The sequence below is a fragment of the Odocoileus virginianus genome, chromosome 1 (assembly GCF_023699985.2).
Source record: "Odocoileus virginianus isolate 20LAN1187 ecotype Illinois chromosome 1, Ovbor_1.2, whole genome shotgun sequence".
NCBI classification, from domain to species: Eukaryota; Metazoa; Chordata; class Mammalia; order Artiodactyla; family Cervidae; genus Odocoileus; species Odocoileus virginianus.
In genome coordinates, this window is record NC_069674.1 from 52,771,160 (window position 1) to 52,788,193 (window position 17,034).

At 36.9% G+C, this 17,034-nt stretch overlaps 1 protein-coding gene across 2 annotated transcripts in view; it reads left to right on the plus strand.

Annotated features, from left to right (window-relative positions):
• BBS9 (Bardet-Biedl syndrome 9) overlaps positions 1-17,034 on the plus strand; it is a 436,742-nt gene that overhangs the window by 213,504 nt on the left and 206,204 nt on the right. For both annotated transcript variants that reach the window (XM_070468373.1, XM_070468376.1), the window contains 2 exons: positions 1,219-1,314; positions 14,453-14,625. In XM_070468373.1, the coding sequence (XP_070324474.1) occupies positions 1,219-1,314; positions 14,453-14,625 (269 nt within the window). The remainder of the gene's footprint in view (positions 1-1,218; positions 1,315-14,452; positions 14,626-17,034) is intronic.

The following is a 17,034-nucleotide window of genomic DNA, read 5'->3' on the forward strand; positions in this document are numbered from 1 at the left end:
ACAGCATGTTAAAAAGCAGAGACATTACTTTGCCAACAAAGGTCCATCTAGTCAAGGCTATGGTTTTTCCAGTGGTCATGTATGGATGTGAGAGTTAGACTATACAGAAAGCTGAGCAGTGAAGAATTGATGCTTTTGAACTGTGGTGTTGGAGAAGACTCTTGAGAGTCCCTTGGACTGCAAGGAGATTCAACCAGTCCATCCTAAAGGAGAACAGTCCTGGGTGTTCATTGGAAAGACTGATGCTGAAGCTGAAACTCCAATACTTTGGCCACCTGATATGAAGAGCTGACTCATTTGAAAAGACCCTGATGCTGGGAAAGATTGAGGGAAGGAGGAGAAGGGGAAGACAGAGGATGAGATGGTTGGATGGCATCACCGACTCAATGGACATGGGTTTGTGTGGACTGCAGGAGTTGGTGATGGACAGGAAGCCTGGCATGCTGCAGTTCATGGGATTGCAGAGTTGGACTCGACTGAGCGATTGAATTGAACTGAACTTTTTTGTGTGACTGTAATAGCTAGTCAATACTCAGATCCATTCATTCATTGGAAGTTGAAAAATGATGGCTTTCAGGCTTTCTTCAATTTTTTAGCTGGCATATTTATGTACAGAGAATATTTCCCTTATTTACCTTGATTATGTGGTACAGTTCAGTAGGATCATTAGAGTAAATGCTTGATTCCTTACCTTTGTTAGTGATTTTTAAAATACTGAGTTGATTCTCTAGAATTCTTCAGTAGTGAGCATTTGGCTTTTCTCTTTTGTTTTTAGTGTGAATGTGAACATATGCCTTTAAATATATTTGATGTGTTTTACTCCATTGCAATTATTATCTTTTTTGATATTCAAATATTTTCTTCTCTGGCCAGTGGTAGTCTCTTTAAGTTGGCTCTTATGTCCTTTTCATATAGCTCTCTAGTCACTGATAGTTTTTTTCTGGTGTGACAGATATTCTATGTTCATCTTGTGCATTTCTTGCCTCAGACCTAGAATGAACTAGTAGAAGAAAGGAAATTAAATGATTTTAGCATATTCTTGTGAGGCAGAAATTTTAGCAATTGGAAGCAACTGTGGAAGTTAGTTAATATAGTCCACACATGGACTTCAGACTCGACTAGTGCCATAGAAAGTTATCATCAACTAAGCTTCCTATTTTAAACAGTAAGTATTTGCCTTGTGGTTTTGTAAGGTGATGTTTTTTCTTTTCTTTGTAGGATTTGCCAAGCAGTCGGAAGATGATCAGGTGAATGTAATGGGTTTTCACTTCTTAGGAGGGTCCCAAGTTACGCTTCTTGCTTCCAAAACCTCTCGTAAGTAAAGCCATGATATTATTGCTTTTGAAAACTTCTGTTAAGAACACTACATTACAGATCATTGCCACATCAAGGATTTCTATAAGGGTGATATTAGTTATTGAAAACTCAGGGCCATTATATTAGTTATGAAGATAGGGTCCTATTTTATTAGAGATATATAACTTTGGATTTGGGGATGAGGAGGGTTTGAGAGAGGAATTTAAAGACCTGAAAAATGTTTTTGAGATAGGTATATGGTAAACTAGATTTTAGGAGTTATTTGAAATTGGAGTTAATTTTTTTGTGTGTACATATTCTTATAGCCTCCTTTTGGACATTGGCAAAGATGAAAGTGAATAACTTGTTGAGATTAATCTCAATAGAATGAAAAGTACTAATTATATAGTCAAGTTTGAATTTCAGATAAATATTTGCTTTACTGATTTGTTTGCTTCATATGAGAATAATTGTTGAAACTACTCGAGGTACAGCTGATTTCTGGTGTATGTAGATAATGAAGCTACTAAGCTCACTGGGTTTTATTCCCTTTCTTGGAAATAAATTATTAGGAGAGGAAGTTTTAAATAAATTTTAGGTACAATAAGGATATCAGGGGAAATGAATACATATATATATATTCATTCATTCATGTATATGCCCAGAATTCTACATAGAGAATGTCCTTGGAGATGAAAGGTGATAGATATGAAGAAAGTACAGTTTTCTGGGTTTGAGGCAGATGTTGGTGCTCCCTACTGCTCTGTAAGCTGTTCATCCCCAAAGGAGGAATGAAGTAATTTGTATCCAATATGTGTTTGACATTTTTTTTTATGAAAGGCACACAGTCTTTCATCTCAAAATCTGGATGGATAGAAAAACCCTACAAATGCAAGAACTCAGTATTTTTTTCTCTAACAGTCAGTCAAATGCTACAGTTATCATCTATAGTTGTCATTAGATAGTATTTTATGTGCATTTTAAAACCTGCTTGATAATCAGCTGGTCTTGAAGTGTGCTATGTGGTAATTTTAGTTCAATTTGGCATAGAACAGCCAGAGCAGACAAGCGAATGCAACTCGTCTCAGGTATGCAGTCACATTCTCTGTGGAGCTGAATAGGTTTTTTACTTCAGAAAGTACAGTAAAGATTCAATGTAATTAGAGTTTATTATATGAGTTCTGAAAAAAACCTGCAAAGCTTTAAAGATAAAAATATTTAGGAAGAATACAGTAGCAAAACTGAAAATGATTTTCACAGACCTAAATTGAAAATAACACTGGTGATGGATATGTACATTACCTTGAAGATAGCAATAGCTTTACAGGTATATAAATGTGTCCAAATTCATCAAATTGTAAATATTAAGCATGTGTGTTTTTTTTATATCAATGATACTTCTAGTAAGTTGTTAAAAATAACAAATGGGTCACATTTTATGAGAAATATTTTTATAATCAGAATTAGAAAATATTTCCACATGGAAGTCAGTTATTTAGACTGATTCAGTACAGTGGCATTTCAGAAGAAATATGCTGTTGTCTATAATTATGTATTCCTGCCATGCCGCTTTCTTAAGATCCAGATCCACATTGTTATTTACTACCTCACACAGCAAACACTACCACCTTCCTCTCTCTCTTCCTTCCTGTTTCTTCTGTCTCGATGCTTTTCTTGATCTTTCTTATATATCTGCTTTTATCTTTTCCTCTACTTGTACCTTTTTTTTTTTCTCTATTTGTTGTTTTTTTCTTCTATTTGTACCTTGCCTTGTTTCACTTGTTTCTTAAAGTGTTTAAAATATATGTTAAAATTACTGAAGATTGAAGAATAAGATTAACATACAATTGATAAGATACTAGCAGCTTAGAAATAAAAGGAAAGCATTTTAGTTCCAATTTTCAGAATACTCTGAAGATCAATCAAATCAGTTGTTTAGGAGATGCACAGCCTGATACTGAGTCCAGGAAGAAATTTCTCTTCTGAATATCACAAAAATAGCTTCTTCAATAATGTCTCTATAGCTTATGTTTATACTTATAATTACTATACTTATGTAATTATACTTTGAATAACAAATTTCATAGAACTTTAAAAATAGTGATGAAACTCAGCTTACTAAATATAATTCTATAAGAGTCCAAAGCAGTGCAGTCTAAGCTGCAGCTTAGTCCAAGGGTAAATTTAGAGTATAGTAAGTGTAGTAGCACTACACGTTTTTAGTAACTGGCGTTTTGGGTAATAATTTGACAATTAAACTCAGTAATTCTGAAGTAAAATGTAGCTGAAAGGAGTTGTGCATTTTGTTTTTAAATAAGCAATATTAGAACATATTAGTATTCTTGCCTGGAGAATTCCATGGAAAGAGGAACCTGGTGGGCTACAGTCCACGGAGTCACAAAGAGTCGGACACCACTGAGTAACTAACACTTTCACTTTTCACTTTCAGAACATGTTTAAATATCAATTGAAATGAGTTAGTGGGAGAGGCTGACGATCAGGAAGCAGAAGGGCATCACAAAGCAATGAAGTCCTTTAGAAGGAGAGAGGGGATGGGATACAGAACTTGGAGGGTGAGGAGAGTTGAAAGTTTAGTGACAGGATATAGGTCTAGGGAGACTTTATAAATTTTGTTGATGAAAAGATAGGGGAGCTTTGCTGATCTTTAAATTTGAAAAAAAAAATAGTGTGACACTGGTGTCTTGGAAAATAAGGAAGCAAACTCGTGAAATATAAGCAATGATGAGTTCCCATTAGAAGTCTGAGATTCTGAATTTTGAAGTGAATCCAGTCATCCTTAGATAATTTTGCCTAGCAGTGATTTGTTTTTTGTTGTCCAAACAACTAAAGCCAGGATTGGGATTTTGAAACAGAGAATTGCAGATAAAATATTTTTATGAGAATGATTGTAGTAATGAACTACCAAATCTAACCTGAGAGAAATAAAGAGAAAAGTGATACATAGTGAGAAATTAATAAGTTCAATAGATCACATGTCTTGATCACATGTCAAGAAGTAGTGGGAGTTATAGAGCAAGTAAACCAGAAGCACAAAAGCTGGTGGTTATAGAATGAGTGAGGTGTTGATGTCAGGAGTTCAGAGAGACTGCATATCCTGATGACAGGCTCATCAAACAAGGTGTGACATTGGGGGAGTGGGTTGTAAAGATGGAAAGAAAACCAATGGAGACAAAGATTTCCAGGAAATGAAATGTCTCAGTTGTGGATATTGGAGGAGCTTGTTCAATGTTAGCACAATGAATGAGAAAAAGAAATACGTATGAACATATTATTGTGAAATTTTAGAGCACTAAGGATCAGGGGCATATCTCCAAAGATTAGAAAGGAAAAAATAGTCACTCAAGGAAAATGAATCAAGAAGATATTTAACTTTTCAACAAAATTATTAGATACTAGTTTAGTTCAGTTCAGTCACTTGGTCATGTCTGACTCTTTGCGACCCCGTAGACTGCAGCACACCAGGCTTCCCTGTCCATCACCAACTCCTGGAGCTTGCTCAAACTCATGTTCATTGAGTCGGTGATGCTATCCAACCATCTCATCCTCTCTTGTCTCCTTCTCCTCCCACCTTCAATCTTTCCCAGTATCAGGGTCTTTTCCAAAGAGTCAGTTCTTTGCATCAGGTGGCCAAAGTATTGGAGTTTTAGCTTCAGCATCAGTCCTTCTGATGAATATTCAGGACTGATTTCCATTAAGATTGATTGGTTTGATTTCCTTGCAGTCCAAGGGACTCTCAAGAGTCTTCTCCAAAACAGCGGTTCAAAAGCATTAATTTTTCGGTGCTCAGCTTTCTTTATGGTCCAACTCTCACATCCATACATGACCACTGGAAAAACCGTAGCTTTGACTAGACGGACCTCTGTTGGCAAAGTAATGTCTCTGCTTTTTAATATGCTGTCTAGGTTGGTCATAGCTTTTCTTCCAAAGAACAAGTATCTTTTAATTTCATAGCTGTTGTCACAATCTGCAGTGATTTTAGAGCCTAAGAAAATAAAGTCTCTCACTTTTCCCATTGTTTCCCCATCTATTTGCCATGAAGTGATGGGACCAGATGCCATGATCTTAGTTTTCTGAATGTTGAGCTTTAAGCCAACTTTTTCACTCTCCTCTTTCACTCTCATCAAGAGGCTCTTTAGTTTCTCTTTGCTTTCTGCCACAAGGGTAGTGTCATCTGCGTATCTGAGGTTATTGATATTTATCCCGGCAATCTTGATTCTAGCCTTTGCTTCATCTAGCTTGGCTTTTCACATGATGTACTCTGCATATAAATTAAGTAAACAGGGTGACAATATACAGCCTTGATGTACTCCTTTCCCAATTTGAAACCTAGAGGACAATGGAAAAATTTTCCCTAAGATCTGAGAGAAATGATTTTCAACTTAGACTTCTGTACCCTGCTAAACTGGTAATTAGCAATGAATGCTGAGTAAATACATCTTCTTAGTGTCACAAGTAGCACTAAGCAATTGCAAATAGCAAATTTATGTTGCCTCTGGTAGGCCTTTGGAATATGGAAAGGATAACTAATAATGCTAAACATTTCAGTATCCTGGAAGAGTCTAGCATGCTAGAAAGAGTGATTGAATTGAATAAGGTCAAGTTTAAAAGTCCTTTGCTTTTCCATTTTGATTATTTTGCTTTCACATATAATGAAAGAATTGTAGTCGTGTATGTGAATAAGGGTTGAGCCTTGAAAAAGGCTTTCTTTTTGTATCTGTCAAAAGAAAGCATATGTGATGTTGAACTGTGTTAAAATATCTTCAGAAAAAAGAAAGTGAGAGTTTGCTCTGCTCCGTCTGGCTGGACTGTGCACCTTTGCTCATTTTTCACTTAGCAGATGTCTTTATATCTAATACATCTCATGACTCTTGTGGAGCTCCTGCACTAATTGGAGAAACAAACAGGTAATGTACTGATTATAGAACACTTGATGTGCTTATAGAAGCACACTTTGGCTGCTACTAGATTCCAAAAGAATGAGGTTCCATAAGAGATTTTATTTGTGAAGGGTATTTTGGAATGAATAGGAGATTTTTAGGTGGAAGGCATTCCAGGAAGAAGAAAAGTTATCTTCAGATGCTTGATAAAGTGTGGGATTTTTGTTTTTGTCATTGTTCAGTTGCTCAGTCATGTCTGACTCTTTGCGACCTATGGAGTGCAGCGCGCCAGGCTTCCCTATCCTTCACCATCTTCTGGAGCTTGCTCAAACTCATGTCTTTGAGTCAGTGATGCCAGCTAACCATCCCATCCTCTGTCGTCCTCTTCTCCTCCTGCCTTCAATCTTTCCCAGCATCAGGGTCTTTTCTAATGAGTTGGCTCTTTGCGTCAGGTGGCCAAAGTATTGGAACTTCTGCTTCAACATCAGTGCTTCTAATGAATATTCAGGATTGATTTCCTTTAGGGTTGCTGGTTTGATCTCCTTGCAGTCCAAGGGACTCTCAAGAGTCTTTTCAGTACTACAGTTCAAAAGCATCTGAAAGTTCATGGAGTAGGTACTCTGTGATAGTCCTTTAATGAAGTCTCCAAATTTAAAGACAGGTGTTATGATAAAGCCTCCCCAGATGGCACTAGTAATAAAGAGCCTTCCTGCCAATGCAGAAGATGCGTGAGACAAAGGTTGGATCCCTGGGTTGGGGAGACTCCCTGGAGGAGGGCTTGGCAACTTACTGCAGTATTCTTGCCTGGAGAATCCCATGGACAGAGAAGCCTGGCAGGCTACAGGTCATAAGGTCACAAAGAGTCAGACATGACTGAAGCAACTTAGCACACACACAGGTCATGATAAAATCTAAACTCACCTGATATGCACCTCATGCTGCTGTCAGCGCTTTAATGTGTACAGTGATTCATCAGTATAATATTGTATTAAAATTTATCTTAGAATTTCTTAGCAGTATTATTGAGGGACAATGGGAATATTATATAAATCCACTTAGAAAAAAGCCTTTTGAAAATTAAATTTAGAGAAAGCATCCATAGTTTGTATTAATACTGAAGAGGTTGTATATTTAGAGTATTACACAAATATCTACTGATATTATTTATATTATTTCTTCCAACTTTTGATTTAAAAGGCATTCATCTGCTTTTCCATTTCACATTTTAAAATTTCCAGGGTAGCATAAACTATATTGATGCTTTGTTTATGATATGAATGCAAACATTATTTATATTGATGAACTTCAGATGTTCTGACATGAATTGAGACTGACGTTATGCATTTTTGTGCCCTGCTTAGTTAAATATATTATTTTCTCCATTTGTAGTAGGGTGAAATGGCAATTGACTGGGTTCCAATCCTTTAAATTTATTTCATTTGGAAGCTGAAATGGTTATTTCCACTGAGCTGCTGTTGCAAGATGCAAAGGAAAAGAGATTAAATTGAATGTTCATTTTGGAAGCTATTTTAATTATCAATATTGTAAGGATGTATTTTAGAATACAACTTTTTTCTTTCATACTATATTGTAAATAGGAATTTTCATTTCTCTTTTCCATGAAATGTATACTCTGGAAAATCTCCTGGGCAATGTTAAGTATCTTGGAGTACTAGTACCAAGAAAATGCTTAATAGTCAAAATAATGCCTTATAAATCTTTGACTGTTTGATTCTTGTTGATTTTTGGTAATCTGAAAAAATTCAGCTTGCAGATACCACGTTTATATTTTTAAATCCTCCAGTCTCATGGTAATTTTTAACATTTTGACACATTTTTCCCCCTGTATGTGCTGATGAATAAGAAAATAATTGAAGTCTGAATTTGAAAGTTATAGAAAGTATCAGACCTATTTAAATGTTTATTATTATGAATTTTGCATTTTTCTTCTTTAATGTTATTCATGTATTCACAGCAGAGTACTATCTTAGTCCATTTGGGTTGTTGTTTAAAAAAATACTGTAGACTGGGTGGCTTTCACATAACAGAAGTTTGCTTCTGATAGTTCTGGAGGCTCGGAAGCCCCAGATCAGGGCGTGGATAGGTCTGGTCTCTGGTGAGGGTCTGCTTCCTGCTTCACAGATGCCTGGCTTTTCAGTGCGGCATGTGACAGAAGGGGTAAGGGTGATTCTGGGGCCTCTTTTTCATGAGTGCTAATCTCATTAATGAGGACTCCTTTCCCATGACATTATCTCCTCCCCAAGGCCCAACCTCCAGATATCATCACAGTGGATATCAGGACTAAACATATGCATTTTGGAGTGACACAAGTGTTCAGGCTATAGCAAATAAAATAGAGAATTTTATTTATATTAAGTTTTCCAGTGAGCTTTAGATTTTTTAACTTGCTTTATTCTATACTTTTTGTATCAAAATTTTAATTTTTTCAACAAATATATTTTGAATATCTAATTTTTCTTGATCTAAATTTTAAAATATAGGTACTTTTCTGGTGATTCAGTGGTTAAGATTCTGCACTTCCAGTGCAAGGGGTGTGGGTTTTATCCCTGGTGGGGGAACTAAGATCTTATGTGTATCGTGGCCAAAAAAATAATAATACGAAGATAAATTACACTTGTGTAAATCTTTTCCATATAACATTATAGTTGATCTTCATACTGGCCTTGTGAGCTATGCTTTATTTTCCCCTTTGTGTGGATGAAGAAATTGATGGTTGGATGATTTATTTGTACTGAAGTCATAGATTTAAAAATTTACTACATTTTAAGTTTTGCTCAGGGATAAGATCTGAGAAACTGGAGATTTCCTTTGTAATGTGATGCCCTTAATTGCTTATATATGGCACCACTATGTTGGATAACTATGAGTCTATTTTTGTCCCTTTCCAATTCCTTTTCTGCTTGGCAGCTTTTATAATAAAAACAAAGAAACAATTACAAATCTTATCATGCCTCTCTCCAGCTGAAAATCTTTTGTGTTGATAATAATATCGAAACTTTTACTAACCCATATAGGTCTCCCTGCATGTTCTGGCCTGGACTGATATCCAGCTTCATCTCTGGGCACTTTTCCTTACTATGACCTTCTCTCAGTTCTTGGTACATCTCTGGCTTTTTCTCCCATAAAGTCTTTGAACTTGCCATTCCCTCTACCTGGGCTGTTCTTTCCATTTTAAGCTCCAAGCTTTATGCACAAAATGATTAGGAGTATGAAGTCTAGAATCAGATTAATAATTTAAATCCCTGCTCTGGTTTAGATTTCATTTGAATGACTTTGAAAAAATTACTGTGCCTGTTTTTTCCATCTACAGAAATGGAAATAAAGTAGTGCCATTATACTATATAAGAATCAAATGAGATAATTCCTAAAAAGCATGAAGCAATTTCCTGGTACACTGTAAGTACTAGGTAAATTTTAGCTGCTAGTATTATTTAGTTGCAGTGTTTTATGAAATAATAAACAAACTGTTTTGCCATTAGTCTTTATCATAGCACCTTTTTTATCTGCATCATAGTCCTTTTATAACTTGTAATTATTTGTTATTTATTTGCTTATTTTCTACCCTTTTCACTAGGATGAGGGCCAGGACTAGTATGTGTTGTTCCCCATTGTTTCCCCAGCACTTACTGCTTAATACCTTTTGAATTGAATGAGTAGGTGCAGAGTTACTTATAATCTTTTTAAGACTGTCAAAGATTGTCTTGCTTTATGGCTACTTTGTAAAGGGAATTGTGTTTCATTTCTTTCATTTGTCCCTTGCCTTTTGAATCTATTGTCTGACTTTTCTCTGTTACTTTAGAAAGTGGAAGTCTTTGCCCAGTATGGGGGATTGAAATGGGTCTCCTAGAGAGTTCATCAACCTCTGTTCAGATAATTCAAATCTTGATGAAAGATAAAGGGAAATGTTTAGACTTGCCTGCATTTCATTTTGTCAGATTAGGGGGTTTGTTGTCTTCCAGAAGTGAGGAAGGAGCTCCAGCTGTGGGCAGCAGAAATAAGATACTTTGTCTCTCCTGGGGAAGCTTTTGGGCCCACTGCCTTTCTTGGCTTGCTTACAACATACCCTGCTCTCCTTAATGAAACACCCATGCCCACTGTAAGCTGTGAATGGGAACTAAATCCAGCAGTTCCTAGGAGGCATCAGGATAAGTGTCAATTGGATCTGTCTTTCCCCATCATCAGCTCAGCCCCAGGACAGCTGAACTTGGAGGTACTTGTTGGCATTTGGCTGAGAATCCTATCCACATTTCCTCCAGTTGTAAATGCTAATAAAATGTTTTACTTTTAAATAAAATTTAACTAATAAAACTAACCTTTGATAGAGATGTTTCGTGCATCTCTTTTAAGTGTGACACATTTGTATTGAAAAATTATAGTTGAATGGACACACCTCTCCTGGTGTTGGCACAGTCCACTCTGGAGGATAACACCCTCACCATCCAGTCTGTGGCTTTGCAGATGCTGCTCACAGGGAGGGCAGCCACAGTCAAGTATGGCAGTGCCCGAGTATGTGCCCACTCTTGCTATCGTATCCATCTCTGTTGCTCCAGTAGTCATGACTGCATCTCACCATGTGTTCTCTCAGACCTGCATCACTGCAGCGTGGAACTTCATCACCTACGCCTGCTGTGTCCAGCAAAGACTGTGCAGCAGAATGTAGTTTGTGTTTGGGGAGATCACAAAGCTGTAAAAGGAGATGTAACTGGCTCAGCTCAGCGTTGTCTTCTAGAAGGCCAAGGGCATTCCCTGGGCCTGGATGGGGACTCTGGCCTGGAGCAGATACCTGCCCCAAGATGGGCAAATACAGAGAAAGACAAGGTCCTGAGCCAGCCCTGAGCCAGAAGCTACCTTTCTACCTAAGAGGAACAAATGGCTGAGACCTGGAGGCAGCACTGAGCTGCCCAGTATGTGTCTCAGGATGCATAGAGGAACAGATTGGTCCGTAACTCCAGAGATGGCCTATCTTCTTCCTCACTGAGTTCTACAACTCCCCAGGAGATTTTTAAGAAAGCACCAATCACCAAGGAGCTCAGAGCCTTAAACACTTCCCAGGGCAGCCAACTCTATTAATATCTATAATTATTCAACAATTCTTATTGTGCCTTCTTCACTTTGCTGCTCCCTTGCTATGCCTAATTCTTCTGCTATGTAATAGGCCTTCATATACTTGAAAATAGTTGTATATCCCTTGGGGAAAGCTCTGATATTTCTGTGGCAAAATCAACCTTAATGGGGGTATCCCTGAGTCCTCTGAGTCAGTGATGGTGGAAACCTTGTTCATTCTTCATGCATCACTCCATCTTTCAAGATCTACAGTGAACTTCTTGAAGGCAGAGGCTCTTGCTTTCTTTGTGATTTTATCTCCAGAATCTTGAACTGACTTATACAAATGAATAGAAGAGGGAATAAATACAGTTTGGGCTTTCTGTGTTGGACCGCAAGCTTGACTTAGGTAAGACCCCAGATTTAGAGGATTCTATACTAGTGTCACGCGAGTGTATGTTCCTCGGTTCTTTGTCTCGTCACAACAAAGATTTGGAGTGACGGACATTAAAGCCCCTTGGCGGGTCACAGCTCTCGGAGGACAGACCGTGTTATAGCTCTCAGGTCTCGAACGGACTGTGTTATAGCTCTGAAATAAATCAGTGTTACAGCTCTATTTATTTAGATAATAGCAGGAAAATCCATCTTTGAGGCGTGAGGGCATGTCGATCCAAAGACGTGAAGAGAAGATCGCCCCATCGCGCGGGGGAGGGAGGGAGCAAAAGAGAGGGAAGAGGGCTTTGGCTCCTCTTTTCATTTGTTTCTCTGTCCCTGGGCCTGCCTTATGTAAATTGGGCTTAGGCAGGAGCGTTGTTTGTCTTACCTGAGGTTCTCACTCCGGTCCTCGGACCTTCCTTTGTTCTATTTTCATGGGTTTTCCCTTCCAGGTCTTTTAGCCACCGCCATTTTGGACTCTTTTTCCCTATTCTAACTACCTAACACTAGCATACTTTGTCATCAGCATTCTCCCTTCTACCTGTCTACTCACAGCCCTCCATAATTGTATGCTAGTTTTCTTCTAAAGCATTAAACCTTCAGTTACAATTACCAAGAAAGGTAAAGGTTGTCATATCTGACCTTGGCCCTACTGTCTTTGATGGGGAGAAATGAGAAGACATCTGATCAGCACCATGGGCAGAAGCCAACATCCAGAATAAGACTAGAGTGAAGGGAGTGTGGGGTAGGATCAAGGGGAATGATATGACAGCAGAGAAGACCACAGTGTTTGCATGTTCCGTGGCAGGACTACTCAGTTTATTTTTTTCCTTATGTGATTAAAAAGAGTACGACTGGGGGAATGAGAGCAGATATATTCTTGGATTATGGTTGAGGATGGCAAAGTTAAAAACCAATTTAAAGTTTTAATATATTTATAGTACCATGGGAAGTATAAATAACTATTTTACATGAATGTATCATAATATCTTAGGTTCTTTAAGCAAAAAAACTCATTAATTTTTATACTCCCCGAATTTATTTCTTTATGAAACATAATAGATGTTCAATAGAATAGGTGACTTCGATCTCAAAAAGTGTATGGTCTCTTTAAAGAGACCAAATATGAGTATATGGAAAGTTAAATAAGAATACGTGGTTGTATGCAGTTAAGTAAACTGTTGACATTCTCTATAAATTCAGAGATGTGCAATGTTGTGAGGTGGTTAAGACTGATAGATAATCTTTGGATTAATAGCTGGAGTTCCAATCCCTGCTCTGTTACTAACTGGCTGGATGACCTTGCAGATTATTTAAACTCTTCTGTGGCTAGATTTATTCTTCGGTAAAATGGGGATAACAGCATTTTCCCTATTGGGTTATTGAGATTTAAGCAAGAGAGTGAATGTGAAGTGCTTTAGATAGTGCCTGGTACATATAAGGCTGCTACGTATTAGTCAGTCAGTCGTATCCAACTCATTGCAACTCCATGAACTGTAGCCCACCAGGCTCCTCTGTCCATGGAATTCTCTAGGTAAGAATACTAGAATGGGTAGCCATTCCTTTCTCCAGGCAATCTTCCTGTCTCAAAGATTGAACCCTGGTCTCCTGCATTGCAGGCAGATTCTTTACCATCTGAGTCACCAGGGAAGACCAAGGCTGCTATCGATGGTAGAGAAATAAAGTTTTTGGGGTAGTTGAGACTGAAGCCAAATCCTAAAGAATAGGTCGAGTTTAGACAATTGGAAAGAAGGATATTTATCATAAATTCTAGCTCTGACATTTAATTTACTTCATGACCTTTGGCAAGTCTTTGAGATTCTTTGTGCCTGGTTTTCTTTTTTTGTAAAAGAATGAGTTGTTACAATTTCAGTGCTGGATGCATAGTTGGTGCTCAACATATAATAGTTGCTCTTATCATAGATGTAGTTATTGTCACTGCTGTCAGCATCATTGTCATCTTTGTTGTCATCATCGGCATCATCAAGGTAGAAGGCAAAAATTTGGCTGTCTATGAGCTGAGGTTTCAGGGAATGGAGGGAACCAAGATTTATATTTGGGGAAGGGTCTTATTGCAAAACCTCTCTTCAAATGAAAGAACTACAAGAAAAATAGCTTTGATTATGATAACAGGGGTTTAAGCTGGCTACTGTGGCCAGGATGTGGGACTTTCTATAGAATAAATTTTATTTCATATCAACTTCTGAAATGGATAATGATACCAAGTATACTTTTGCAATGGCTGTTTTCTTACCTTTTTTTATTTTGTTTCTTTGTTTTCTTACCTTTTGAGTAAAGCTCTTTCTGGAAAGATCCAAACTTTGTGTTTTTACTATACTGAAACCTATCATAAGATACATAGTTAAAAGGACCATACTTTGCAGCTTGGCACTGTGACCACATACCTTTGGAGTGAAATTTGAAAATGTCAAGTTATTGATGCAGAAAATCACAATAAAGTCATAAAATTATTTTTATTAAGGTAGTAGAAATTATATCTATATTCCAAAAATAAAATCTTTGTCCTTTTCATTTTTGTGTTCATGTCAAAGTTAGTGATAATTCATGGCATCACCAACTCAATGGACATGAGTTTGGGCAAACTCTGGGAATTAGCAAAGGACAGGATAGCTTGGCGTGCTGCAGTCCATGGGATCGCAAAGAGTCAGACACAACTCAGTGACTGAACAACAGCAATACGTTATTTCAGCTAGTAATTGTGTTAATAAGCCTTTTGCTTAATTATTTTTTCTCTTTAGAACGATACCGCATTCAGAGTGAGCAATTTGAGGATCTTTGGCTTATAACAAATGAGCTTATCGTCCGCCTTCAAGAATATTTTGAAAAACAGGGAATCAAAGATTTCACATGTTCTTTTTCTGGACCTGTTCCCCTTCAAGAATATTTTGAGTTGATTGATCATCATTTTGAGGTGTGTATGATCATAACCTATATCATCTGTAATTTTTCAGTATATGAAAAAGAAGGGGATCCTGTAGAGGTAAGAATTCTAGCATACATACCATTAGGCAGTACACTAAGTTGTTATTCTTATGTGGGTGGTGGGGTTGTGAATCTTTTCCTGCCCTCTTGCCAATTTGTGATCAATTGCAGACTTTTACAGAGTGGCTGCCTGGAGCTAAGCATGTGGTCTGACCTCAGAACAGAACTGGTTTAATTCTCCCACATGGGGATTTAACCTTTGACCCCAATAACCCAGTGCTAAAACTATTTGAGCTTATCGGCAGCCATTTGGCTAACTAATTCTAGCAGGCCATAAATGAGGTGTGATTATAAAGTAAAGTGAATTTTCCTTTTCATTTTTAACAAGCACACCAGAACTTCTGCATCTGAATGAGGGTTAATCACGTAAAATATTATCGAGTATCTGGCACAATGGGCGCTTGGTAAATGCTGAAGGATTAAATGTCTAAATCAGTGAGATTTGCCAGTGACTTTGTTGCCTGGATATGTTTGCACTTCTTCTTTGGAATTATCTTCAGAGCCTGTGTTAGATTTTCTTGAGTATCTTCAGAGTGTCAAATCTTCATCCTTTGAAAATTGGTTTGATATTTGGAAATAGTCAAGATTAATGTTTTTGTGAAAACAATTATACAGTGACATTCATTGTTTTAAGTCCCATGTGTTTAAAAAAAGAATTCACCAAGCTTTACTTACTTATTTGCCTGTAAGTAGATCCTGTAGGGAATTACAAAGAGGAATTTCAAAAAGATTTTGAAAATTATTTAAGGAAGCATTGGTTCCCTAGCGTGGCTCCTTTTTAAGGAATCCATAGGTTTTTGCATCTCTGTAAAGTGGTGTGTGTGTGCACGTGTGTATGTGTGTATTATAGAGAGAGAGGAAGGGAGAGAGAATATGTTATGTAAATTGTCAGTCACATGAACATTCTACTTAATGTTCAGTTCCTTGAACATTCTAAGAATGTTAACTTTAACCTATACATAAAGACTTTTTTGAATACAGTGTCAACATAAAGGGAAATTTTCAGTGAATGCAGTCTAATTGTGGATAATACAACATTATCAAATAAATTAATTTGGATTTTCTCTCATCTATGCTGATGATATTGTATAGGATAGTATACTTTGACCAAACTGTGGCACCAAAAGTCAATAATTTGGGAAATAATATTTAGGTACTCTAAGTATCGAGAACCTTTGCAATTCTCTAGGATATATCTGAAGAAATTCCTGCTTAACTGTGCAAAACTGGGGTCCAGTGACTGATGGAAGAGAGTCCACAGAAAGACTATATTGATTAAATGTTTGTAACATTTAAAATCGAAAACATTCGTTTCTAATTGACTATATTTGACATATAGTCCGCATCTCTCCTGTGCTTATATTTGCTGGCTAGTTAATCCTTGTAGTTTCTACATCAGGGACATTTCTTTTCTGGGGAGGGACTTAGGGAATATGGTCAACTATATACACTTTTACTTGTCAAGCAAGTTAAAAAGGGCATGCTTATGCTTCCTTTACTCTCTGGCCTCAGTCTCTACCTTTTTTTTTTTTTTTTCTTTTTAATACAGCTTTCAACTTTGAATAAAGGTGGCTTTTGGCCTCCAAGTGTCCTTTAGCATAAGCTCCATGAAAACAGGAATTTTTGTCTGTTTTAGTCATTGTTGTAATTCCTAGTGCCTAGAACATTGCTTGGCACTAAGATCCATACATATTTGTTAAGTGTTGAAATTCTGATATGTGAAAACATTTCAATCACTGATGTTTTGTTACGCATACAAAGACACCTGGCTGATGTCTTAATATTGAAAATATTTTTTTTATTTCATGAATTGAGGAAATAAAATATTTTAGCAGGAAGTCATACAATTAAAAGTGAATTATTGATAACTTTTATAATCTTCTTAAAAAATTAGTTGTTATCATTTTAAATTTTGGTAATGAATTTTTCTTTCCCTTCAAGAGAATATTCTTTGATGTAGCTACTTAAGTGCTTCTGAAACTGGGGTTAAAGGAGGGTAATAGAATTCCAAGTGTTTTCCCCAATCGTGTGTCTTTTCTCCACACATGCACTGAAAAAGAGGGGAGTTTGGTTTGATATCAGAAATGTAAACTATGTATGATTTCCAAACATACTGAATATGATACTTCAGAAGTATTATGACTGTTCTGTGAAGTTGAAGTAGCAGTCACATGATCTGGTTTCATGGAGTATTCCCTATGATCAGTTTTCTTTATTTTAATAATATTAACTTCAAAAATTATGAAAAGAGTTAATAGAAAGGAGTCATTTCTGATTCTCATCCTTCCATTATTCAATATCCTCTTTGGAGGCAACTTTTGGTGTCCAGTTTCTTGTG